The sequence below is a fragment of the Arachis hypogaea genome, chromosome 18 (genome assembly GCF_003086295.3).
Source record: "Arachis hypogaea cultivar Tifrunner chromosome 18, arahy.Tifrunner.gnm2.J5K5, whole genome shotgun sequence".
Taxonomy (NCBI): Eukaryota; Viridiplantae; Streptophyta; class Magnoliopsida; order Fabales; family Fabaceae; genus Arachis; species Arachis hypogaea.
In genome coordinates, this window is record NC_092053.1 from 2,640,816 (window position 1) to 2,668,117 (window position 27,302).

A 27,302-nucleotide genomic window follows, 5' to 3' on the forward strand; every position below is an offset into this window, starting at 1 on the left:
TGCCATTCGAATTGTGTGAGTGGGAGAAGGTGGGATGGTACCTGCAAAGACATTCTAATGCCTAAGTTAGTAAAGGGGTAAGCAGACTTAGAGTCTTTTGAAACTTAGCTTTACCTGAATGTGTCAGTGAGTAGTTCCATCGTCCCTTTATCTTAAGGTTGTTGAGGTATCTTTTTTAGAAGTGGGTGAGAGATTTTAGGGGGCAGCAAATAAACGTTATTTGCCAGTTTAATTCGAGTCCGATCTCTTTAGGGAGGAGCTTATGTGGAATCCGACCTCTCTAAAGAGGTCGGGTAGGTGGTAAAGACCAACCTTTGAATTGAGTCTTTTTGGCTTACTTGGGTCTGGACCATATATTGGACCAGGACATGAACAATATTATTTCTCAAATAAGGTATTCTTTAAATTCGTCTCTGAAATATTTTTTTCAATCAAATTAGTCCTTCAAAGATTAAGAATTAATCATATTTATCCTTCAATTACTTCACTCATAATTTTTGTCAACGATTGATAATATAAAATGTTAACTGATAGCATACATGACACATATTTGGTAACTAAATTGATAGATTTTTCTAAACATATTTGGTCAACATCCAATTAATTGAATGAATGAAGGACAAATATGATTATTTCTTAATCTTTAAAGGACCAATTTAATTGAAAAAAATTTTTAGGAAGAATTTTAAAAAATACTTTATCTTTTAGAGACTAATTTGACTATTAATCTTATATTTAAGATTTAGATGTATGTGATTTTTTTTTTTTTTTTGATGGGTTAGGTTAAATGGATGGTGGCTTGAGATTTGAGAATATGCGAAAGAGTGGATGTAACCCTACTCTTATTTATTCGGCCAATGAACTAAACTTGGTATTTCCTACTTCCCAGCATGTGATGTGATCTTGCCAAGTCAAACAGAACCAAGTGTGATTGGCACTTTTAGTCTTCGCATTAAGCCACATATTTTTCATGGTTGTTTATTTAATGATTTATAATGTCTAATTTGACCAAATGATGTTAAATTACTTAGGAGTTAGGACTTGTTAGTTATGAAACACTACAAAACACAAATAGTTAAATACAAAGCATTTTTTTTTTAAAGAAGAACAACTTTCATTTATAAAACGAAGAGACTATCTTAGATCTAAAAGCCAAAGACAGAAAAAAAAAATTCAAGAAAACAAGATATAAGAAAATTGAGGAGACAAAAACAAGGTAGGTAGGTGTGAGAAAGAAAAGAAAGAGGAGAAGGAAAGAAAATTTGGTGGAGAAGAAGAGAGGAGATGGAGTGTTGCCGTTGTCAAAATTGAGGTGGTGGCGACAACTCTCAAAATGGTGTCTGAATGTATTTTGCTATCCAAAAAAGAAAGAGTGACTTCGAGTAAGTTTTTGTGGAACAAAAATGTTTAGGAGATAATAAAAATCAATCTAAATTAGTTTAAAATTGTCTTATTTTATATTTATTAATTATTTTTAAAATAAATATATAATATTAAATATAATAAATATATAATCTTAGACGTCATATACATAAAATTATAGATATTAAATTAAATAAGATAATTTTAAATTATTTTCTCTTTAGCATTAATATTTTGTGAAACATATACCCTACCCATTTGTCACCAAAAAAAATATACCCTACCCATTTGCTATTTCTATTTCTCATGGATTGGAAAATTGTTCTTATTTTTTTTTTGTTGAAGTTAGTTGTATGTGGACCGAACCAGGCCCATGAGAAGCCCAGAAAATTTAAACGTAGGACCCATCCCTTTAACACCAACAGGTGGAAGATTCTTATTAGTTACTACACAACATGTCATGTGGTAAATGGTAATGGAAGCGAGGCCATAACGGGAAACAAAGAACTGGTCGCAATGGTAAAGGGGGACAACTATGCTTCATTTTAGGTTTGTGGACTATAAAAGTCAAATGCTACATTTCTTTTATTTATTATCTTATAATAATATAAATAAAGGTTTAATGTTAAAATTATTAATTGAAAATTTTTTTATACAAAATTTATGAAAATCATATTATGAAGTACATAATAAGAGTAGTTGATCCAAACTTTGAACAAAAACAGTACTTTCATATCATTTGATCGTCCCTTTCTTAATAAAAATAATGTTGTAGCCGTCTCCTTTATTTGAATTTAGTCGCAAAAAATAAAAAATAGAAAATCCTCTGATCACAAAAAGGAGCTAGTACATACAATACATGTAATCACAATTTATCATGTGGTGCATACTGCATACACGTCTTACATTAACCGGTGGAAAGCGCACGTGTTTTTTTAACCCAATATTGAGGAATCTGTTTGAAAATTGAGATTGAAATGTGTATAAAAGTGGTCATTAACGACATTGTTTATTTAAAAGTTAATAGTTGAGAATAGTTAAATAATAATTTAATCAATCTGATCAAATTATTTAATAAATTTTTAAATATGATTTTCACGTTAAGACAACTTATAATTGCATGTTCTACTTTAAAACACATAGATGTATCTATTTATATAGCTGTAACCCATAACACATGCAATTTAGCTTAGCGTGTATTGCTTTCTAGCTTCTATCCATATTTGGAATGAGACCACCGTCATTTTCACTTTTTTTTTTTTATTTATTATAATTATAATAATATATAATATGAGGCCTCACTGTCATATCGAGTGAGTGAATATATGAAAGAAAGAAACGTTATTGTTATTGTTATACTTTTCTGCCCTTATAATGCGAACACATTACATTATACTCAAAATAAATTTTTTAGAGCGGCGTGACATAGCGGCAGTACTAGTAGTATGATAGAATGTCTCAAATTTGAATGACGTTAGATTTAGGGCACAGGGTACCGTTGTTAGGGGACAGTTGGGGACATCTTAGTTAAAGAGACGAGAGATCTATCTATTTGCTATATTTTTTTTATCTCCAAACTCAACAAATAAAAAATTAATTTGTTACGAATTTAAATTTTAAAAAAATACTTTAAATAGATTCCTAAAGAATTTACAGTTGAATAGATTTGTCCTAATAAAATTTAACCAAAATTTTGACTTTGATATTTTTAGTTATACACTAGATACATTTCCATGATAATTTGATCCGGTCAAGACATCTAGAGGTTAATGGACTGACGTGTCAGGTTAACTGCCACGTATCACATCCAAAATAATTTGGTTCCCATCTAAGTTGGACAAAACGACGTCGTATTGGATCATGAGGCGAACGATATTGTTTTGCAGACGACAAATTCATCCCCACCATGGAAGGTAGAGTTGAGAAACGGCAACGTTTTAAATGGGGAACCTATCTGCCTGTTCAAGGGGACCTATCTGTCCGATGATTATGCTTTTATAAGGACCTATTTATTTGATAACCTAATGTTTGGGGACCTATCTGACGTATAATTGGTGGCATTATCCTCGAATATATTCATTGCTCTTTTTTTGTTTCATTGAAAACACAGACTGATGTATCTGGACCTAGTAGCTTGCAAAATTTTAATCCTCCCTCTCATGACAATCAAATTGAAGATTTTCCTTCACATGCCACAAAAAAATGTCTCAAGCAATCCTAAAGTATGCTAATTTTGAATAACTTAATGCGTATGTTGAACGATGGCTTGGAGGAGAGAGTGAAGCAATTGGAGAATCTGTTATTGAAGAAGAATGAGAATAGCTAAGTTGTGAAGAAGCATACTATTTTTACTTTGTTTAGGGGTATAATAATTGGGGACATTGATAGTTATAGTTGTGTTTTGTATGTATGTGGTGGCTATTTAGGCAAGTTTTAATTCGTGTTGATTATCAAATTGTTAGATTTGAATGTCTCATTATATTTAAATGGATATGCATAAAATTAATTGTGGTGAAAATAGTATAAAAAAAAAAACCACATTACTTTTGGTTTGTTTCGTCCATTTATCAAAATGGTTACATAACTAATAATCAAAATATTGCAACCACACAAGTAGTTAAGTTCAGTAACAACATAAACCAAATCTCACAAAAGAAGATTTATTTCCTTCAATATAGACTAAACCAAATCAAGCCAAATAACAAAAAGTCTATTTCTTCCAACGTAACAAAATATGGTGTTGGAATCTTTAAAAGCATAATTTCTTTGTAGACTACTTCAATCCCCATGTTGGAATAAATTTAAACAATTTAGATGTTGTGTCACTGGTTGCAGCTGCCATGGTCTCAACACTAACACTCTTCTGAGCCTTGAACCTGATTACTGTTTGCTTTGGACGTCTAAAAGGATGTTGAGTCTGGAATTAACAAAATTATTATGAGGATGTTTCATACAGATTTCAACATACACTTTAAGTCATTCAAAATTAGCATATTTTGGGATTGTCTTAGACATTTTTTATGACATTTAAAAGAGAATCTTCAATTTGAGTGTCATGAGAGGGAGGATTAGAATTTTGCAAGTACATCAGCTTATGTTTTCAATGAAACAAAAAAAAAGAATATATTTTAAGGTAATATCACCAATTATAGGTCAGATAGGTCCCCAAACATTAGGTTATCAAACAAATAGGTCCCTATAGAAGCATAATCATCGGGCAGATAGGTCCCCCGTTTAAAACGCTGCCGTTTCGCAACTCTGCTTTCCATGGTGGGGACGAATTTATCCTCCACGAAACGACGTCGTTCGCCTCATGATCCAATACGACGTCGTTTTGTCCAGTTTGGATGGAAACCAAATTGTCCTGGAGGTGACACGTGGCAGTTAACCTGACACGTCACACGTCAGCTCGTTAACCTCCACATAGGACGTTCTGACTGGGTCAAACTGCCATGAGAACGTATATGATGTATAACTAAAAACATCAGGGTCAAAATTTTAATTAAATTTTATTGGGGACAAATCTATTCAACCGTAAATTCTTTGAGAACCTATTTAGGGTATTACTCTAAATTTTATTTAAAAATGATAATTTTGTTAGTATAATTAATTTAAAGAGTTAATACTTAATTTATCCTATAAATTTATACGTGAGTCTAAATTTAGTTTTCAAAATTTTAATTGTATTTATTTAGTTTTTAAATTTATAAACGTAATTACATTAGTTTTTAAGACAATTTTCAATATACAAAAGATATAAATGATGTAGTTTTAGATGTGAATTTTTTTTTTAATAAATACCACTTTTGATATCGTTTTTTGGTTATTTAAATACTAAAATTAAAATAATACCATTTTATAAAATCAAGTGTGACATCCAATTATCTACATCAGCTTAAAAACTAATTAGAGATAATTACAATTTTAAAAATTAAATTAAAAATTATCTGCAAATTTATAAAATTAAATATTATATCTAATTTAAATTAGTCAAATAATTAACCCACTTATTTTTTTTGAAAAAATATCATAATTTTAAATTCTAACGATTCATTTGGATAAATTCATAAATTATTCTTTTTTTTTAACTTATAAAAAAATATAATATTAATGTCTGGTATAATATTTAAAATTAAATTATAATTTTTTAAAAATTATTTTAATATTTATAAAAAAATAATTTATTTTATAATATTTTTTATTATTTTTTTTAAAATAAATATTTTTAAAATTGAAAAAATAAAATATAAAATAATTTATTTATAAATATTTATTATTTAAATTATTTTTTTAAAAATAATTTAATTAAATTATTTATCCAAATTAAGGCACAGGAATATGTGTACACAAAAGACAAGATGAGATTCAAACCTAACAGCAAATGAATGAATCCAAATTGGTTTATCTAGGCTGTTTTCAGTTTTCACCACTTCCTAGTTAATTACCATATTGACCCCATGATATAAAATAAATAAAATATTTTTACAAATTACATACAGGTCTGTGTAGAGAGTGAAGAGGCAATCGACAAATATCTCTCTTTCTCTTTCTCTCTCATTCACGCCTTCTTCTTCTTCTTCTTCAGTTTTGTTCTCTCTTGTATTCTATCCCTACTTTCTTTGCCTCTGTTTCATTTCACGATTTCTTCATTCTTATTCTCATCATCAACACTCTTCCAACTCCTTTCAATCCTTTCCTATCTCACTCTTTCACCATATAGCTCGGTATTCTTTTTGCTGCTTCATTCATTATTCAGATCATTTCTTTTCCTTATTTAACTCTCTTTATTCAGCTTTTCGTTTTTCGCTGTTTGAATCTACTTGCTTTATGGATTGAGATAGATAAATTAACTATTTTTTTTTATGTTGCTTGTTGTAGAGTTTTCTTCTGCTGCAGCAGATTCCATTCATTCAGTCTTATGCTGGAGATGTCAACCGAGTTATCCACATTTTTGGTCAGTGTTTTCGTTGGTTTATGCATCTTATTTGTCTCGTTTTGTTGTTATTGGATTTAATACTTTGTATGCTTTATTGTGGATCTTCCAAATGATACTTTGTTTAGATTAGAAGCTTAGTTGTGCATTATTTCTCACTTGATTTGCTCTTTTTTCGTTGAATCGCCAAATCCCCTTACTGTGTTCTTATGTGCCCTAATCTGACTGTTATTTACTAAAAGAGTACCAGATTCAATTTTTGGGAATATACCTTTCTGTTACCTAGCTATCAGCTGCTGCATGTGAAACCAATCTGTGGTTGCAATATCTTTTGGGTTTTACTATTCTGTCACTGAAAAATCAGGGTTTCAAAGAACTTGTTTATTGTGAATGAATGGAATAATAAAATGGTGCAAGAACAATGAGAAGTCCTTTGTTCATCTATAGAAATGGTTGGGACTTGGGAGGGAGTGATATTTCTTATGGCTTCTTTTGCCTATGCACAAATTCAGTCATAGCTTTAATATGATTAACCTTTTAGATTTTCATTTCACTATGCTGCTGTGGCTTATAGGATTGTTTTTTGTGTGTTTGTTTTTGTGAGTACATACATATTACATATGCTTGATTATAAACAGGTGTTGGTGGGAAGAATATGCTAGTGCACCCTGTTTAATTTGAAGTTAGAGTTTATAATCCTTTGATATCTCTAGTTCTCTACTAAAAGTCTTGTAACTTGGCTTGATTTGTTTGCAGAGATCCATGTTTGTATGATCATATCTTTGCTGAGAATTTTAAGATTATGGGTAGAGGTAGAGGAAAGGGTAAAAAGCTAAATGTTACTAATCATGAAGATGCTGGAAGTGGTGAGGATGAAAAGCTTCCCACACAAAAGAGAAGAGGAAGGCCACAAAAACCTCTTAAAGATGAGTTTGATGATGAAGAAGTTGAAAAAGTAGAGGATGACAATGTCAATGTCAACAATATAGTTAGTGGCAAAGAGATGAAAAGTTCCATTGTAGTGGAGAATGGAAGGAAAAGGAAACGAAACACACAAGTGAAAGAGAAGTTAGACTCGATTGAGGAAGAAAATGGTGTTGGAAATCAATTGAACACGGATGGATTGGAAAAGTCCAATGGATTTCGGCACAATGGAAGCCGGCGTAAGAGCACTCCTCGTCGGGCTGCTGAAGCAGGTGTGCAGTGCAAGTAAGAACATGGTGCAATAGGTTTCCTACTCATGTGACCCGTCGAAATTGCGAAACAGGGAATGAGGCCCATTAATCTTTGAGCTCTTTACTTTTATTATCTTGTTTTATTTCTTTGACCTTAATTTTACTTCGTATTTGTTCTTTGGGGATGGTTGAAAGGGGTTCCATTGATTGATTCCCTGTGATTAATTCCTTTTTCGAGCATTGATATGAGAGTTTGTTATGCTGGTTGTAGTTCTATATCATGATATCAATTTTTGTCCCTTACTCTATTTTCAGTTTGAGATAGAAAAAGAATTTATGATCTTCCATTGAAGTTATGACCATGCCTCTGATGTTCCCCCAAGGAAATTTTGTCTTTGCTTCTCATGAGAAATTTCTTGACACTGAGTTAATAGAGAATTAATTAGATTATGTGTCAACAATATCAGCTTTCTTATTATTGAGTTGTTATCTTTTGAGTTTGTACCTTTTAATCTTTGTGTATGAATTTCTTCAAATTAAAAAATAGCCTTCTATAACCTATCTCTGGAGGTTTATATAGTCTCTTGGTCTATAAAAGAGTAAATTCAGATGAATTCATGAATCAGATTATAAGAATATAAAGTGACTCTACAAGAGAATAAGAATGGTGCTTTGCTGAAATGTTTGGCAAACTACTATGCCTAACAGATATTATGTTGTTTTCATGTGTTGGAATTTGGAAATCCAAATCAATAAGTAATAATGAAATGCATGCATAAGAATTCTAAATTGTTGGGTCAACCCCCTTTATTTTGTTTGTCCACTACATAATGGAATATGCGATCCCAAGTGAGATCGGTTTAGGATCCTGGGATCCTTTTCTATCAGATAGGAAGGGCTATTTAAAAAAATGTACAGAAGACTTCTAACTTTTAAGTAATTATTCTATAGATGCCGGTTCATTTTCTCCGAAGAAAGCAAACTGGGCATAGAATTTGGCATATGAAATTAATTATTTTTTTGGACAATGGACAGAGTATGAAATGAATAATCATAAATATGGTGTTATTTTTTTTTAATTAGAGTGCAGGGTTGTCCTTTTTTTTTTAGTCAAACGGATTGGACAACCCAATCCTAGATATTACACCCATGTTTTACACACCCACACAACACACTCACACACACTATCATGGGTACTATGGGTTCTTAAACAACAACCAGCCGCAACTGGAATTTAAATCCGGTGCACCTCCTAGCAAGGCAAACATAACAGAGCTAATACACTATTTTATGGCTAATTGGGCTAGAGAGATTTGGGCTTAGTCGTTTGCCTAGAATAATGATCCAGCCTACTTTTATTGGTGTGCATGGGTAGTTTGATGTGACACAGACCCGATCCGAAATATATACCGGGCCTATTTATTAGACCCGAACTTGGCCCTAGACCCGATGAAACCTATACACTTTCGGGCCACGATTATATCGGATAAAAATCGGGTAAAAATCGGGCCGTTAACATTACATTACCTTGATACCTTCTTATAAGCTAGCATGTGAAAATATCCAAAACTCCAACCATTATTTGACATAGTAAAATTCACTTAGAAAAATATAACAAGAACCAACTCTTCTCTAAAATTAAAGCATAACCATAATCAATACTAATATTGTCTAATAACACCAAATATTTAAATCAATACAAATAACACACTATTATGCATTAGTCTGAAATCGTATACATTTTAAACATAAAACATTAACTTATAGTCTTATAATAACTAATAACACAAAATATTAAGGTTTACAATACTTAAATTCCACATAAGAATAGCCATCATCCATCACTAATAACACAAAATATTAATTGTGTATGATGACCGGGCCACTGGGCCGAGTTCGGGGGACCCGAGTCATGGCTCGGACCCGACCCGAAATAATGACTGGGTCTATTTTTGAGACTCTTACTCGATCCTAGACCTGGTAAAATCACACCAAAATAAAGTATTCAGGACCGGGCCGGGCCGGACCATGCACATCCCTACTGATCATCACTTGCTCTAGTCATCCATCTTTAAGACAAAAAAAAAACGAGTAACTGATATTGAAAGACCAAAAAAAAGTATATATATTGTATAGAAGTTTGAATCTCGTCTTACGCATACAGTTAAATTAAAATTTAAAATTTAGAATAAAAAAAATTAACTAATTGTAGTATTACGAGAAGCAAACCAAACTAGCTAATTCAATCACAAAACTAATAAATTGGTGGTTTGGCTGATTCAAATGGAAGCGCAAACCAAATCTGCAATTGAACCATCCAGAACTAAACGGTTTGGATCAAATTTACCCAAAATTGGCTAGTTCGATTCAAACTCGTGAACCAACAGGTTCTTCAGTGCTCCATCATTCTGTGCGTATTCCGTGCTCCAGTGTGTCTGTGTTCCATGTTCTCCTAAGTTGCGTTTGTTTTTGAGAACATAATAAGAGAAGACATTGAGAACAAGACACCAATAGAATAAAAAGTTCGTATATACTAATTGTTATATCAATTTAATTTAATTTTATCGCTTATTTTTATATTAATTATAATTTTAATTGTGCATAAATACTAATCTAAATATAAAATTTTATTAAATATTTACAAATTAATAAAACAAAAAGTTCTTAACTCATCACAATATTTTTTTAATAAATATTTATAATATATAATAATATAATAAATATAAATTAATTAATAAATTATTAAAATATAAAAATAATATTTATTATAGTATACAAATAAAATTAAAAAAATTTATCATGCAGATAATAATAAATTTTATATAATTATTTAATTATGACCGAATCAATCCACTCAATATATGTAACTTATTAATTGAATCAATAATCTAATAACCTAATAATTTAATCAATTTGATTATCGATTTAGTTTGGATAATAACCACGACGGATTGGCTTGGCAAAATAAATAATGCAGAACAAGAGTATTAATTTGCTCTAGAACATAAAAGAAATTCTCATGATTACATATTTACATGCTTAACTACGATTAATTGGTCATTGCTACCAGCAAAAAGTAGAAGAAAAAAAGTTGCTAGTAAAAAATAGTTGTGTTATATATATATAGGAAAAAAGGCAAATCCTGAATTGAGATCAATTGAGATGAGAGTGAAAGGGTTTATTAGCGTTGTTGTTATCGGCGTGGTCTTTGCAACTGTTTTCACTTCTTCTTCTTCTTCTTTCAATCGGAGCAGTTTTCCAGAAGGTTTCATATTTGCCACATCCGCATCTGCATATCAGGTATGTATGTATGTATGTATGTATGTATGTATGTATGTATGTATGTATGTATGTCAATTTAAATTCAACTTCATTCAATTAATTAATTAATTAATTATTACATACGATGCGCAGTACGAAGGTGCAGCAAATGAAGGTGGAAGAGGTCCAAGTATATGGGATACCTTCACTCACAAATATCCAGGTTTTATTTACTTTCTTCCAATAATTATTTTATTTTCTTCATCAAAATATATATAGATATTAATTAGACATTGTTTTATTCAATGGTGATTAGAGAAAATAATGGACAGAAGCAATGGGGATGTTCCCATTGACCAATATCACCGCTACAAGGTATGTATATATGTATAACAATTCAATGGTTAATATACTTTTAAATGGAATTCAGATTGAGATGAATTATTAGTTATCATTAATCGAAAATGGATCTTCTTCAGTTTGTTCAACACTTGAGGAAATATAGTGTGATCTCTTACCATTAATTTTATAAGTGGAGACAAAATTAAATATGAGAGAGAGTGCAATGAAGGGTGAAAAATTACAATTGACACCATCCAATTTTTTTTTCAATGGAGAGGATCCACTCTCTCATTAATATGTTAAATTGAGAAATACTATGGAAATTTTTTTGTTATTTCAATGCAATTATTAACTATAAGTATCATGTATGCGCACTTAAATGTAAAATTAGTTGATTTGATTATATTGTAGGAGGATGTTGGGATCATGAAATATATTAATTTGGATGCATACAGATTCTCTATCTCTTGGTCTAGAATACTCCCAAGTAAGTTGAATAATAATGTTAATGAGTTCTCATCCAAACTTAAAGTTACATGTATATCCGTATTAACTCACCTTAATCAAATTCTTATCCACAGAAGGAACGCTTAGTGGAGGTATAAACCAAGAAGGAATCAAATATTACAACAACCTCATCAATGAGCTACTGGCTAATGGTTAGAGTTTGCATCTTAATTTCTCATGCTGTTGATGGTGGTAACGATATATAGTTGATAATTGTTTCGGGTTAACTAATTTTACAGGTATACAACCGTTTGTTACCCTCTTTCATTGGGACCTTCCTCAAGCCTTACAAGATGATTATGGAGGTTTTTTAAGCCCTCGCATAGTGTAAGCTGGTTACCATATGTTAAAATATCTAATAATTATTCGTATATTTTTTTATCGACTTAAATTTTTAAAAGAAATAATTTCATAATATCATACTTTTTATAAATTAAAGATTTAAAATTGATCTTTGTTATCATTCATAAGCTGTCCACTTATATTAATTTATTTAATTATGTTACGTGTATATTAAAATTAATCACTAAAATTAGTCATCAGTCTAAAATATATATTGAAAGAAAAAGTATAGGTAGACAATAAAAATATTAAACAATATGAACAATTATCGGATGTTCATTTTACTAGGTGTACAGATGGTTATTTTAATATTAAGATTTAGGTGGGTATTTTGGAGGTGTAGTGTATTTTTATTTGATTGGTAGTTGTTCATGTTGTTCAAGATAGCCATTGTTTACCTAACACTTCCCATATTAAAATATATAAATACGCATTGAAAATAAATTAAACGATACATGTATTTATATACAAATACATTGATGACTGATTTTGATGCATAATTGCACAAATTACATTTTGTAATTCATTAAACTTTTAAAAGGAATGATTTTATGACCTATTAAATTAAAAAATATATAGAAAAGATTGTTGTTTCAATTTTCCTAAGAATTAATAATTATTTTATTATGATGAATTGCTAGGGATGATTTCCAAGATTATGCGGATCTTTGTTTTAAGGAGTTTGGAGATAGAGTAAAACATTGGATTACTCTGAACGAACCATCGACTTTCAGCACCGCTGGCTATGTAATAGGGATGTTTCCGCCGGGCCGTTGCTCCGATTGGCAAAAGCTAAACTGCACCGGTGGTGATTCTGGAATTGAACCCTATTTAGTGGCACACCACCTTCTCCTTGCTCATGCAGCTGTTGTTCAATTGTACAAGGCAAAATATCAGGTATTGTAACAGAGTTTATATAATAATGCTATTGAAAGTTAACTAAAAGAAAATAATTTTAATAAAAATAGTATTTGTAGTTTTTCACGTACTAAAACCAGTCACTATATATTCGTATAAATATATGTATTATTTAATTTTTATTTTATACTAATGGTTAATTTTGATATACATCTAACACGGTTATAAAAATATTTAAAAAAAAATATTAGGTGTTATATTATTTCTAATTATGTTTTTGTATGTATATATGTATACTATACAAGTATATAATAATTAATTTGGTAGTTGTTTTTCGGTGTGTCCATAACATTTTTTTATTATTTTAGATTGAAAGAGTAGTGTAATTAAAATGTAAGTTTAATTATTCTGTTGGTCCTTATAGTTTCGTGAAATTTTCAATTAGGTCTCTATACTTTTTTTCTTTTTAATTGGGTTTTTGTACCAAATTTTTTTTTCAATTAGGTCCCTTTTAACCGTAATCGGCTTAATTTTATAGGGACTCAACTAAAAGAAAAAAAATTGGTGTAGGGACCTAAATAAAAGGAAAAAAAAAAGTGTTTGGTGCAAGGACTCAATTAAAAAAAAAGTATAGGGACCTAATTAAAAATTTCGCGAAACTACAGAGACAACAAAGTAATTAAACCTAAAATGTATTGCAGGTACCATTGTTACTTGAAAGGCAAAATAAAACAAGTACTCCAAAGGGTTTGATAGGTATAATATTGATATCTCACTGGTTCGTGCCACTTTCGGATACCAAATTGGATCAAGAAGCTGCTCAACGAGCAATTGATTTCATGTTTGGATGGTCAGTGCTAATTCCATTATTTTAATAATAAGCTTATATATACAATAATATAGAACTTTTTTTCTTTAAAAATAATAAACTATCAGTATATATATAAGATTGGTTATTACTTAACAGGTTTATGGAACCGTTGACCAGAGGAGACTATCCACTAAGCATGAGATCCTTGGTTGGAAAAAGATTGCCAAAGTTTTCAAAAGAGGAAGCCATGAAAATCAATGGTTCATTTGATTTTCTTGGATTAAACTTCTACACTGCTAATTATGCTGCCCATGCACCTCATCTTCAGCATGCCACACCCTCTTACCTCACAGATTCTCTCACCATTCTTACAAGTAATTATTAAGGAAGAATAAGGACACACTTCTATTAATATTTTGAATAAAGCATTTTTTTTTAATTTTAAAAATACTTTTAAGTTTTATTTTGTTTTAATTTTATCTAAAAGTTTTTTATTTGTATCAAATATACCGCTGACAATTAAATTTTAAAAAATTTAGGACTAATTCAGTAATAATATATGATAACTATCTCTAATTTGTTTGTGTTAATGATTATTCTTGTAAAATTATTCGTTACTGATGAATTAGTCTTAAGTTTTTTAAAAAATTAACCATCAGAAATATATATTTGATGTAAATAAAAAAATTTTGGATAAAATTAAAAACAAAAAAATTTTAAAATATTATAAAAATTTTTAATAAATTTTAAAGACAAAAAATATGTTTGACTCTAATAATTTTTTCCCTTAAATTGTATATATATAAAACTTGAATTATTTAACATTAGCATATTTTATTATTTTTTGTGTTGCAATATAGCTGAGCGAGATGGGATACCCATAGGTCCAAAGGTACATAGTACATATATATTATATGTTTATTTAATATACAAATTTAATTTTGATATACTAATTAATTTACAGTACAAATTGACTGTATAAAAAATTTTACATTTTTATTATTCACGCGTTAAAAAACTTGATTATATTTTCAGGCCGCTTCATTTTGGTTCTATATTTACCCAAAAGGGCTTTATTACCTGCTACTCTACATCAAGGAAAAGCACAACAATCCTTTGATTTACATTACAGAGAATGGTAATAAATACATACTAACAATCCTTGTACGTATTTTCTTTAATTTTGGTATGTATGAGAGTATGTATTTGACATCATTTATAGGTGTGGACGAATATAATGATCCAATGTTATCATTGGAGGAAGCTCTTGCTGATCCTTACAGAATTAAATTTCACACTGATTATCTTTTTTATCTTCGATCAGCAATTTGGTAAGTTTTTTTTCTTTCAATTCTCTGTATACAAAGACCACTTAATTTCTTGATATTTATATTAATTTATACATATAGTTTAATTCATTCATTTTTCTTTTGAATAAAGTGACAAATAAATTTTTAAAATTTTACGTTTCGAATAAATTGATTATTGAAAAAAAAAATATACCAATAAAATCTTTCACAATAACAGATGTGGATAAATTAGTTTAAATTAAGACTTTTTATTTTAATCATCTAAACTAATTTAAAAATAATATGTTTATATTTATTATTATAAAAGACTTTATTAGTATTTTTTTTTCAATGACTAATATATTTAAAATATAATTTTTTAAGAGTTTATTTATCATTTTTTTTTGGCTGCATAAGGAACGGTGTAAATGTCAAAGGATATTTTATATGGTCATTATTCGATAATTTTGAATGGGCTGAAGGTTACACAGTGCGATTTGGAATTTACTTTGTGGACTACAACAATGATATGAAAAGATGTGAAAAGCTTTCTGCAAAATGGCTTAAGAATTTTTTAAAGTAATAGTAATTAAGCATTATTTATTATAGAGAAATGTATGGAGTTCAATATTTTTATTATGAATATTGAAAAATTAGTTCATATTACTTTAAATATAAAGGAAAAATATTAGTCACCTAATAGTTCTTTAATTTTTATGATATATGTGTCTTGCATTGCCTCGGATAAATATGGATGAAAGTATACAATCATAGTTAATTAAGTGATTATGATACGGGAGCTATTCAGATAAAGACGCCTAAAACGTCTTTTTTAAATATATTTTTCAGTAATTAAAATTTAATATATATAATCGATAATTAAATCATGTTATTTTTGTCAAAATTAGGTTAGACAAATTGATTTAACCGAAAAATGGTGAATCAAATTTGAACTGGTCTAAATTAATTTTTATGATATATGTGTCTTGCATTGCCTCGGATAAATATGGATGAAAGTATACAATCATAGTTAATTAAGTGATTATGATACGGGAGCTACTCAGATAAAGACGCCTAAAACGTCTTTTTTAAATATATTTTTCAGTAATTAAAATTTAATATATATAATCGATAATTAAATCATGTTATTTTTGTCAAAATTAGGTTAGACAAATTGATTTAACCGAAAAATAGTGAATCAAATTTGAACTGGTCTAAATTAATATTATTTTTTTTATAAAAAATAACTACAATACCCTTATTATAGAGAATGATTAAAATACTCTTATTTTATATATATTAATTTTAAAAATTCTAAATCCTAATTCTACGATAGAAAAATAAAGGACTAAAATTTATGATTTTTAAAATTAATATATATAATAAAAATATTTTAGTAATTTTCTATAATAGGGTATTGTAGTCATTTTCTATAAAAAATAATATTACTTTAAACCAGTTCAAGATTTAATTCACCATTTTTTGGTCAAATCAATTTGACTAACCTAATTTTGACAAAAATAACACGATTTAATCGATTATATGTGTTAAATTTTAATTATTAAAAAACATCTTTATAAAAAGGCGTTTTTAGCATCTTTATCTAAGTGGCTCCCGAATGGATATATCTGTCTTTTTAAGAGTATGTATTTATACTATTAGTTTAACTTATTCAAGAGATATATATCAATTTATTATTTATTAAATATACACAAATTAAAATATTAACCACCTCACGTGAAACGAATGATCTTTAATTAAATTTTGTTAATTTTTTTATAATACTGAATGATCTTTAATGAACATTTAAAACATGGCTAATGCCAAATTCATCAGAAAATCAAATACGATCCAATTAAAAAAAAAAAAAAACTGCAAACCTAGTCTTTTTCTTGCTTAATTTTGACTCTGATCTCAAATGGAATATAATCTTATGCATGACAAATTGACAATATTCAAATTTCAAAAGATCTTACGTGTAATGTATAGTGTGTGTAGTTGAAAAAAGTAACTTGGAAAATTACTCCCCAGCTACTGCACTAATTTATTTAATTTGTTTTTCCCTTTTCCTTTGAGTATTAATGCTTCAATTGACTAGCACGATAGACAATTAGTCTTGACATAATTAGAGGTAAAGTACTATTTGATTATACAATTAGTTGTTTGATAATTATACAACATTATATTTAAGGAAATATCATTTTAATCATCATTGCTTTATAAGTTATATATATAATCAACCCTATGTAACTAAATATTAATAATAAATTCCTTACAAATTAATAATCTATCAAAATTATTCTATCTAGTAAGTAGTAAAATCTATTTATGAGTGTTTTTTTTGGGGTCAAAAAGGACAACCCAACTTACCCCAATATAAAACAGCGCGGCGTTTACCTTTTCTTATAAGTGTAATCATATTAAATTTATTACTGTAATATATATGATAATGTTTATCTACTGTAATATGAATTTAATTTTAATATTTATAAGTTTACAAGTTTCGTATAACTATCCAATACTGTATTATTATATCATTTTTTAATTTTCTAAAATCTAACTAAAATGATACAAATATCATAGGATAAATTACTAAAAATGTACTCGAATAATTTTGTTGTTCATAAAAATATACTTAAAATTTTACATCAATAAAAATACTCTCAAATAATTTTAAAACGCGATAAAAATATTCAACATTAAATATGTATTTCTCAAAAAATACTTTAGAGATTGAATTTTGATACAATTTTTACAAGTAAGATTACAAAAATAAGATATTTTTATTCTTAAAATTTTTGTAATTTTTCACTAATTATATATTTTTTGTGATTTTTTAAAAGTATTATTGGTTATTGACAAAAAAATCATAAAAAATATATCCCTAACGAAAAATTACCAAATTTTAACAATAAAAATATCTCATTTTTTTAATCATGTTTACAAAAAATCGTATCTCTAAAGCATTTTTAAAAAATACATGTTGGACATTTTTTGTGTAATAATTGAACATTAAAAATCATTAGTGAATAAATACATACATATGTACGAAATGAGGAGTTAAACCCCAAAATGGTCCATGAGATTGGCGTTATGCACTAAAATCGTCTATGAGATTCCAATTGCACCAATTACGTTCCTGAGATTGAAAAAAATACACCATATTAGTCATTGACTCATTTTTCATTAGCGACGTGATGACATGACATGATGACGTGGATTGTAAGTGACACGTGTCACTTCATGATTTAGCCACGTGTAATGGTATGATGATATGGTGACCAATGACACGTGGCATGCTGACGTGGATGTTGTGTCACGTGTCACACTGTTATTTGGCCACGTGTTCGTTTGTGCTACGTGTCGCAACAGTATTCGTCCACGTGTTATCCATTATGTTATCGTTCTATATGCACCAAATTAGTCCCTGACTTTGCATTAAGTGACTCATTTTAGCCCCTGAAATTAAATGTCGAGCACCAAACTAGTCCCTTCACCAGTTTTTTCTCATTTTTTTCTATAAATTCAAAACTCTCAATATTTTTTAATGCATTAATTTCAATTCTATTTTTTCACATGTTCTTCAAATAAAAGTGTTTTTATAAAATATTTTTTCTCTTGCAAATACCCTAACCGCCGACTTGGAGTTGACGTGAAGGCTTTTCAAGCACCTTCACTACCATCTCCGACCTCTTTCAGTACTTTTATAAAATATTTTTTTTCTTGTGGATACCCCTAATAACCGCCGTCTTAGAGTTGACGTGAAGGCATTTCAAGCTTCCCTCATTACCATCTCCGGCCTCTTTCGTCTAGACTGCAGAAGTCAAAGATGGTAGTGAGGGTGCTTAAAGTGCCTTCAATCTAGCTTATTTATGTTAGGATTTGGTTGAATTAGTCCCACATTGCTTAGGATAGCAAATGGAGTGGGTGGCCTAGGCTATAAATATGAGGCTAAGTTCTCCATTTGTTTTTGCACCAGTCAGAAACACTTTAAGCTTGTATCTGATTTTTCTTTTCCTCTGTACTCTTTGATTAGAGAGTGTTGTGAGGTGTAGTTAGATATTTGCTTTGAAAGAGTGTGGGTGTACTGGGGTGCCGGTGAGAGAAAGAAGTCTATGTGTTGTAACAATTTTCACATAGTGATATTCTCTGGTTGTCATTTGACAACGGCCGTGGTTTTTTCTCCGGTAATTGGAGTTTCCACGTTAAATTCTTGTGTTGTGATTGTGTCTATTTTATTTCTCTGTCAAAGGTGTTTTCTCAAGGGGGAATTGTGTCTTATTCCCAACAAGTGGTATCAGAGCTTCGGTTCGGTGGGATTTATTCTTAGTATGCTCTGTGGTTGCAGCCTAGTCTAATCTCTTTGGTTGCTGTTGTTGTTGCTGGAAGGCAGTGTGACTCTGTGAGAGTGCAGTTTGGAAAAGGTTCTGGCTAAGGAAAGACTTGGTATTTAAGTGTGTCCATTGTGACCCACCTCTCTTTCCTGGGGACCCTTCCTAGTGCACGGTCTACAGTTGAGTTATAATATTCCAGTATACGGTTGCAACAATGTCAGGATATTCAAGTGCTGTGAAGCTTGAAATAGAGAAATTTGATGGAAGAATCAATTTTGGCTTGTGGCAAGTACAAGTCAAGGATGTGTTGATACAATCAGGTTTGCACAAGGCGTTGAAGGAGAAGATCTCTGGTTGCTCTCTCTATGAGAGAAGATGATGTTCTCTAGAAGACAAGAAGTATCCTCATGGTATTACCGCACTGCCATGGATAAGGATAAGTTGTGGCAATCGGGTCCACAATTGCACACGGGCATTGGTTGGCGTTGAGATGCAAGGTGTGTGGCGGAGTTAGGTCGATGGCTGAAGAACTTCCAGGAAAAGCCAATTTGGAAGTTGCACCATGAATTTTCAGCAAGGTTTCGATCTGTACCAAGGCGAAATGCTTGGAGTGGTCTAATTCCAAGTGAGTATACTTTCATGGTAGAGTATGATAGTTCTCTGAACTATGATTGTCGGTATAGACAATGGCAGCAAAGAATTGTCGGTGTTGACAATGGAAGCTGAAGATGTGTGACTATTTCAATCAAGGTGGAGATTGTTAGGATTTGGTTGAATTAGTCCCACATTGCTTAGGATAGCAAATGGAGTGGGTGGCCTAGGCTATAAATATGAGGCTAAGTTCTCCATTTGTTTTTGCACCAGTCAGAAACACTTTAAGCTTGTATCTGATTTTTCTTTTCCTCTGTACTCTTTGATTAGAGAGTGTTGTGAGGTGTAGTTAGATATTTGCTTTGAAAGAGTGTGGGTGTACTGGGGTGCCGGTGAGAGAAAGAAGTCTATGTGTTGTAACAATTTTCACATAGTGATATTCTCTGGTTGTCATTTGACAACGGCCGTGGTTTTTTCTCCGGTAATTGGAGTTTCCACGTTAAATTCTTGTGTTGTGATTGTGTCTATTTTATTTCTCTGTCAAAGGTGTTTTCTCAAGGGGGAATTGTGTCTTATTCCCAACAATTTATACATAACGAAAACGTGTATTCCATAAGAAAAAAAATGTTTATTTTAATTATTAATTTCTTGTTAAAAACACATGTTTTTTTATGAAAAAAATGTGTCTAATCAATCATATAATTATTTTTTTATAATAACATACTTATATATTACAAAATTTACCAATGTTAAATTATTAAAAAAAATTATATAATTAAAACTAAAATCTTAAAAATTTTTATGAAAGCACTTGTATTTAAACGATATATGAAAAATTAGAATTGAAATTAGTGTATCCAAGATATTAAAATTTTAAATTTAAAGAAAATGAGAAAAAATTGGTGAAGGGATTAGTTTGGTGCACGACATTCAATTTCAGGGACTAAAATGAGTCACTTAATGCAAAGTGAGGGACTAATTTGGTGCATATAGAGTGATGATATAATGGATGACATGTGGACGAATACTGTTGCGACACGTGGCACAAACAGACATGCGGCCAAATAAAATTGTGACACGTGGCACAACCATCCACGTCAGCATGCCACGTGTCACTGGTCACCACATCATCATGCCATGTCATCACGTCGCTAATGAAAAATGAGTCAGGGACTAATGCGGTGCATTTTTTTCAATCTCAGGGACGTAATTAGTGCAATTGGAATCTCAGGGACGATTTTAGTGCATAATGCCAATCCCAGGGACCATTTTGGGGTTTAACTCACGAAATGAGCATGTGTCTTTATAATCACGTTTGTTTTTGAGAATAGGATAAGGCAAGATATTGAGAATAAGATATAAAGGATAGAGACACAGACTTCAGTATTTTTGTATTCTGTTTAGTAATAAAGTAGAACAAATTATAAAAATTTAATTTATTCTCATTTTTTCATTCAAAATTTTGAGAAGAAAAATATAATAATAAAAAATATAATTATAAAAAATTAACAAGAATAATAAAAAATATATAAAATAAGTTGTGTCTCTTGTTAGTATTTTTGTATTTTTTTTTGTCAGAATAAATATAAAATATACTAATTCAATATCTCTAGATATAATATCTATCTATGTCTTATCTATCTATCAAATATGATTTTATGTCTTTATATTCTTATCTTAGTATCCTATTTTTATAAACAAACGCAGTCTATTAGAATATATATATATATATATATATATATATATATATATATATATATATGTGAATTTACTAATTTACTTTTTTGTATTGAATTCGGGTACGGTGCTTCTAAAATCACATTGATAAATAAATAAATAAATATTTGTTAATATAAAGCCCGATAGCAGTAGCACACAAATGAATAGGAGTCTTTAAATTTAAAGCGATCCAAATTAAATCATTTATCCAATCTAATTTAAACTGAAAATCAATTAAAACTGTACTAATTCAGATTTGATTGGATTCTATTTTTTGCAAATCACATGATTGGATCGAATTTCGAATCAACTTTTCATAACCGATCCAATAATCCAATCTAAATCGTACAATGTGTTATAATATTATTATTTTTATTATAATAACAATTATACTTATAGCATGTTCAATTTATTTATATTTTTATATTATTCATATATTATTATTATTATTATTTAATAAATATTTTATGTTTAAAGTGTGATTTATTTATTTATATTAACTAACCTATAATTTTATTTCTATTGTTATATTATCGTTGGCTTTTAAGATATTGTTAAAACTTGTTATGTCATTGTTGATTATTTAAAATATAATGTTGAGACTTGTTATATGTATTTAATTTTTTTAATTTAAAAAATCACAAATCTAATCCAATTTCAAATAAAAAAACATACAATCTAAATCGTACTGCAAATAAAATTAATATTCAAATCGGATGAATTTTTGACTCAAAATCGACTGCACCGCTACAAATGAAGAGAAGTAAAAGAGATTTAAAACAATTAAAGTTTCAGCACTAGATGCGTGGTTAATTGATGCACCACCAAATAAATATTATTTATTCTTAATTATCATGTCTTAACTTTGAATATCAAGTATGAACTACTGGCAGTTAGAAAAATTACATCCTCAATAAATTTCAAATGCTTCCAAAAAACCAATAAAAAAAGAGTTGGTTTTACTACCAAGTATTTATGAATTTGAGAAAAACAAAAAATATACAATGAAAATATGTTGAAAGATTTTGTTATCTTGTGCCGGTATATGTTAAAATTATAAATTAATTTTTTTATTTTTAATATATTTATTTTGTATTTATTAAAAAAATTTAAAACCTTCTATTATTAATAATTTTATCATATTAGTTTAAACACATATTAACTAAATTTTATATATATTAAAATATATGTAGTAATTTTGCACTGGATGGAATTTCGTACGTAGATGGAGAAGCAATATAAGTCAAAAACTTAATTGGGGTGTTTTAGTTTCATATAAATAATAAAATAAATAACAGATCAGAGGATATAAGATTTATTATGGGGTATCCTAAAGTCATTCCCTTTTATATTTTATTTATGCATGACTCATGAGACAAATATTTGATTAGCTTATGTGAGAAAAATAGTCGCGAAACTTGACTAATTAAATTCCAAATCTTATCATGATCATGATTCATGCCGAGTTAGAATAGATAAAGAGGAAAGAAAAGGGGGGCAAAGTGCAAATTTCCATTTGATGAGTCATTTGCTCATTGTGAGGGGTTGGGATTTTTTTTATTTTTTTTTTGTTATTTGAGAGAATAAATCGTAATTTTTTATTATTAATTTTATAAATAAAACAAAAAAAATATAAAAGAAATTAGCAAATTAGAGATTACATATTATTTCATTAATTAAAAATTGAGAAAATTTATTTCTGTCCATATGATAATCTCATACTATTATTTTAGGGATAAGTATTGTTTTAGTCAAGGTTCTGAAAACCGAACCGGTCATCGAACCGCTCTAGATACTGGTTTATTGGTTTATAAGTTCAACCGATTTGACCGTGATTGAACCGTAAAAACCGTTTTATAATAAAATAATAATTAAAATATAAATAAGCACATGAAAATATAATTATAGTCTAATCTAAACTTTAAAATATCATTCAAATTAAAATTCCTACATAAACCAAATGTTATAATCTCATTCAAATACAAATTCAAAGTTCAAAAGTCAACAAACAACCAATCAAACATAACATAGCAGCATCAAAATGATCCAAGTTTGTCATCAATCATCAAAATCCTCCATAATTTGCTGCAGATTTGCCTCATTGATTTCATCACCTTCATTTCCACTAATCTCAACTCAATATTACCAGCAATCCAACCCAATAATCTCAACTCTCAAGTTCACAATAAATGAACAAACAACATCCAAATTTCAAAATCAGAGTATACAAACAACTGAACAAGTACAACATCTGAGGTTCAAAAAATTCTTATAAAAGAAATGTCACAAGTGCACATTAATTATTCTTACAAAATTCAAAACTAGTGGTACAATTTCTTATAAAAGAAATGTCACAAGTGCAAATAAATAAATGGAGATGCTCAACAACAACTGGCACACAATTAAAAAAGAAGACTCAATGAATTGAAGAACTGAACATAATATAATGTAGCCATTCTTATCTTTAATTTGTCGATCCAACCACAATTTTAATTTTCTCTTAGTCCTCACTCTGTTGTACACTGAGAAAATGAGAAGCATTATTTCAAAACTTGTTCTTATTATTTTTGTAACTGTAACACTTGATCATCATGTTGTGGAATGCCGCACTCTCAAATCTTAACACTCTGAACAAGTACAACATCTCAGGTTCAAAAAATTCTTTGTTCACAAAAGCATCACAAAATCAGTTCATATTTCATCATAGTTTCATGACTTTCATCACAGTTCACAGAGTTCACAGTTTCATGACTTTCATCACAGTTCACAGTTCACAGTTCATCAGAATCAATGAAATCACAAAATCAGTTCATAACACCTTCAGAGAGTAGAGACTCAGAGTTCAGTTCATCGGAATCAATGAAATCACAAAATCAGTTCATAACAGTTTCAGTTTTCAGAGAGTAGAGACTCAGAGTTCAGTTCATCAGAGCACAGTTTCATCAGAATCGGATTGCATCACAAAATCATGTTCATAACTAAATTAAAAATTACCTGGAAATGAGGAAATATGTTGCTTTCTCTCAGAGCTCGAAGGACAACGCTTCAACGCTTCAACGCTTCTCTACTGCTTTCTCAGAGGCAGAGCTCGACGGAGGTGACATGCGAAGTGGCTGAGGGCGCGACGGAGTTGAGCGCGCGGCGGAGCTGACGGCGGGAAGGTGCTGACTGCGCGAGGTATCGGAAGGCGCGACGGACCCAACGGCGCCAGGGAGCTGACGGCGCGACGCTGGTGACGGCGTCACCGTGCTGAAGGCGTGACGGAGGTGAGTGTGTTGAGGTGAGTGCGACGGCGGTGACTGCGTTGAGGGCCTCCTGGAGTCGTGGGTAACTGGGTGGTGTTCTGTTCTGTGGGAGGCTGGAGTTGAGAACTGAGAAGATGGAGGAACGAGGAAGTGGAGGCTGCGAAGGAGAAAACTCAGAAAAGGGAATTAGGGTTCCCTCAGCACAAAACGGCAGCGTATTGAGGCAATGTTAAAAAACCGGCCGGGTCCCGGTTCGGTTCGACCGACCGGTAACCGTCCGGTTCGTCGGTTCAAGTCCGATTTTCAAATCCTGCGATTTTTCTTATTATCCGAACCGCTACAGCTACCGGTTTACGGTTCGACCGGTTCGATCGGCCGATTCGAACCGATTTTCAGAACATTGGTTTTAGTTCCTAACGTTGAGGGTTAGAATCGAAATTGTCTTTGATGTAATTTTTAATTTAGAATCGTCCTTAATGTTATATTTGATTTTAAAATCGTCATTTATAATTTTTTCGGACATAAATGCCCTTTCGTTCATTATCGGTAGTTATGACAACAGAAAAACATTATAAATATATATATAATAAAAAAAGGGAAAAGCATTATAAATATATATCTAATGGAAAAAAAAGGGTAAAGTAATGTGAAAGCCACTGTTGCAGATTCCACAATCGTCGACCTCTTGGTGGGAGAACGCCATGGCTGTCCAAAGCTCAACCTCGTCTCGAAGCAAATCTTGCTTGCATGGTGGGTTGCTACTTTGTTCCCATGGTAAGAGGCCGGTGTTGCAAACTTCGGGGATCTAGGAGAACCCAGGTCGCAGATTTTGGGGCTGTGTCTACTTTGAGGTTTGTTTTTTTCTTTTCTTCTGAATTGAGTTGTTTGGGTGATGGAATGGAGAGTAAACACGGTGGATATGTGTAGGTGCAACAAGGCTGCAACTTCTTTCATTGGATAGATCCAGAGACAGAGGTGGAACACTCAAAAATTGCAAGAATAAGAAGGAAGGTTTCCTTGCTGAAATGAAGAATGAGAACGGCAGAGTGGAAGCTGAAGGTCGTTGATGTGTTAGGATTTTTTGGGTGGGTTGGGTTTGTGTATTTGCTGCTGTAGAATTTTTCTAAAGCAAGGCAACAGTGTGTAATTTCATTGAACCTGGTATGAAAAGTGTGTATGAGTATGCTGCTGTTGTTGTTGTAGGTAAATTGGGTTAGGGTTTATTTATTAGGTGTGTTTCCTGAATCTGTTTCAACATGTATGAATGACAATTATGTAAGTATGATTGGTTTCTAAAATGATAATAGAATTTTTTCTTGGCAAATACATGGGTTCTATTACTGAACAATTCCATAACAATGTCATAAACATGAAACAAAGTCAAACTTAACTCAACATGGTAAATGTCATAATAACATACATAATAAACATAGTGTTTTACACCAAGAATTAATCCCAAAAGTGTTGGTTGGTCCAAGCCAATAATTCAATACAACATTTAGTAGCTCATAGAAAAAATATCACCAACAAAAAGTAACTAACAAGTCCACACTGATATTACCAGAATCTAAACACAAACATAACTCAAAATAAACCAACATGCATTGTATACAAATATGACAATATGATGCTAAGTTTTCCATTTTCTTAAAGTAATCCCCATTTTCTTGGAGGCAACTTTGCCATTAACTTCAATTTCTTTGGAGAAACATGAAGTGCTCCAGAAAGTCTGACAAAAAAGTGTCTAACAGGTTGGCTTGAAGATGTGGTAAGGGTTGGCTGAGATGCGAGAAGAGTTCTGGTGGTTAGCTGTGCTGAGGATGAAGGAGCTGCTGAACTTATTGGGATGGCAAGCTTCTTGGGTTATGGATCATGTTGGGCTGAACAGTTGGGCTTAGTGGTTCCCTTAGGCCTGCCTCTAGGCCTTTTTGGCGTGTTGCAGAGTTGGACTGGGTTGAAGATGGTGGTTGTATTGCTGAAGCAGCTTTCTGCTTGACACTAGGGATGTCAATGGGGCGGGGCGGGGGCGGGGAATGCCTCCCTGCTCCCCGTCCCTGCCCCCAGAATTAATCCCCGTCCCCGCCCCGTTTCCCGTCGTAGGGGGATAATTGTCCCCATCCCCGTTTTCTGCGTTTCCCGTGGGGCCCCATTCTCCATATCCCTATGTTTAACATTCATATGGAAATTATAGTAAAAAAATATCAAAAAAACAAAAAACAAACTAAACAATATTATTACAAACACACAAATATATCTTATCTAAGATTATAAGTCCAGAAATACAACATAGCAAATCATAGTCCATAAAATAAAATCTTAAAATACAACTTCCATTATAAAGAAAGCAATAAAACAAAGTCTTTAATATCAAATATTCTTTCAATGTCAGCATAAAACTTCCAACAAGCATCTCTGTATTCTCTGTTAAAATAGCAGAGACATAAATATATTAACATACAGTGACGAGAATGGAAGCAAACACGCAGATGCAGAAGTGGAGAGGGGAAGGATGTCGTGCCTGAAGAGAGAGAAC

The 27,302-nt window shown here is 30.7% G+C and overlaps 2 protein-coding genes across 2 annotated transcripts; both read left to right on the top strand.

Moving 5' to 3' along the window:
- Nucleotides 1–5,859: 5,859 nt before the first annotated feature.
- Nucleotides 5,860–7,936, top strand: LOC112771190 (uncharacterized). Its single transcript, XM_025815840.3, has 3 exons — nt 5,860–6,086; nt 6,241–6,316; nt 7,052–7,936. The coding sequence occupies exon 3, from the start codon at nt 7,098–7,100 to the stop codon at nt 7,506–7,508; it is 411 nt and encodes a 136-aa protein (XP_025671625.1). The 5' UTR covers nt 5,860–6,086; nt 6,241–6,316; nt 7,052–7,097; the 3' UTR covers nt 7,509–7,936.
- Nucleotides 7,937–10,604: 2,668 nt separating this feature from the next.
- On the top strand, nt 10,605–15,463 carry LOC112771191 (beta-glucosidase 12). Its single transcript, XM_072225732.1, has 13 exons — nt 10,605–10,770; nt 10,885–10,954; nt 11,048–11,106; nt 11,485–11,560; nt 11,655–11,732; nt 11,820–11,907; nt 12,564–12,824; nt 13,502–13,630; nt 13,748–13,965; nt 14,452–14,483; nt 14,627–14,729; nt 14,814–14,922; nt 15,298–15,463. The coding sequence occupies exons 1-13, from the start codon at nt 10,633–10,635 to the stop codon at nt 15,461–15,463; spliced, it is 1,527 nt and encodes a 508-aa protein (XP_072081833.1). The 5' UTR covers nt 10,605–10,632.
- The last annotated feature ends 11,839 nt before the right edge of the window (nt 15,464–27,302 follow it).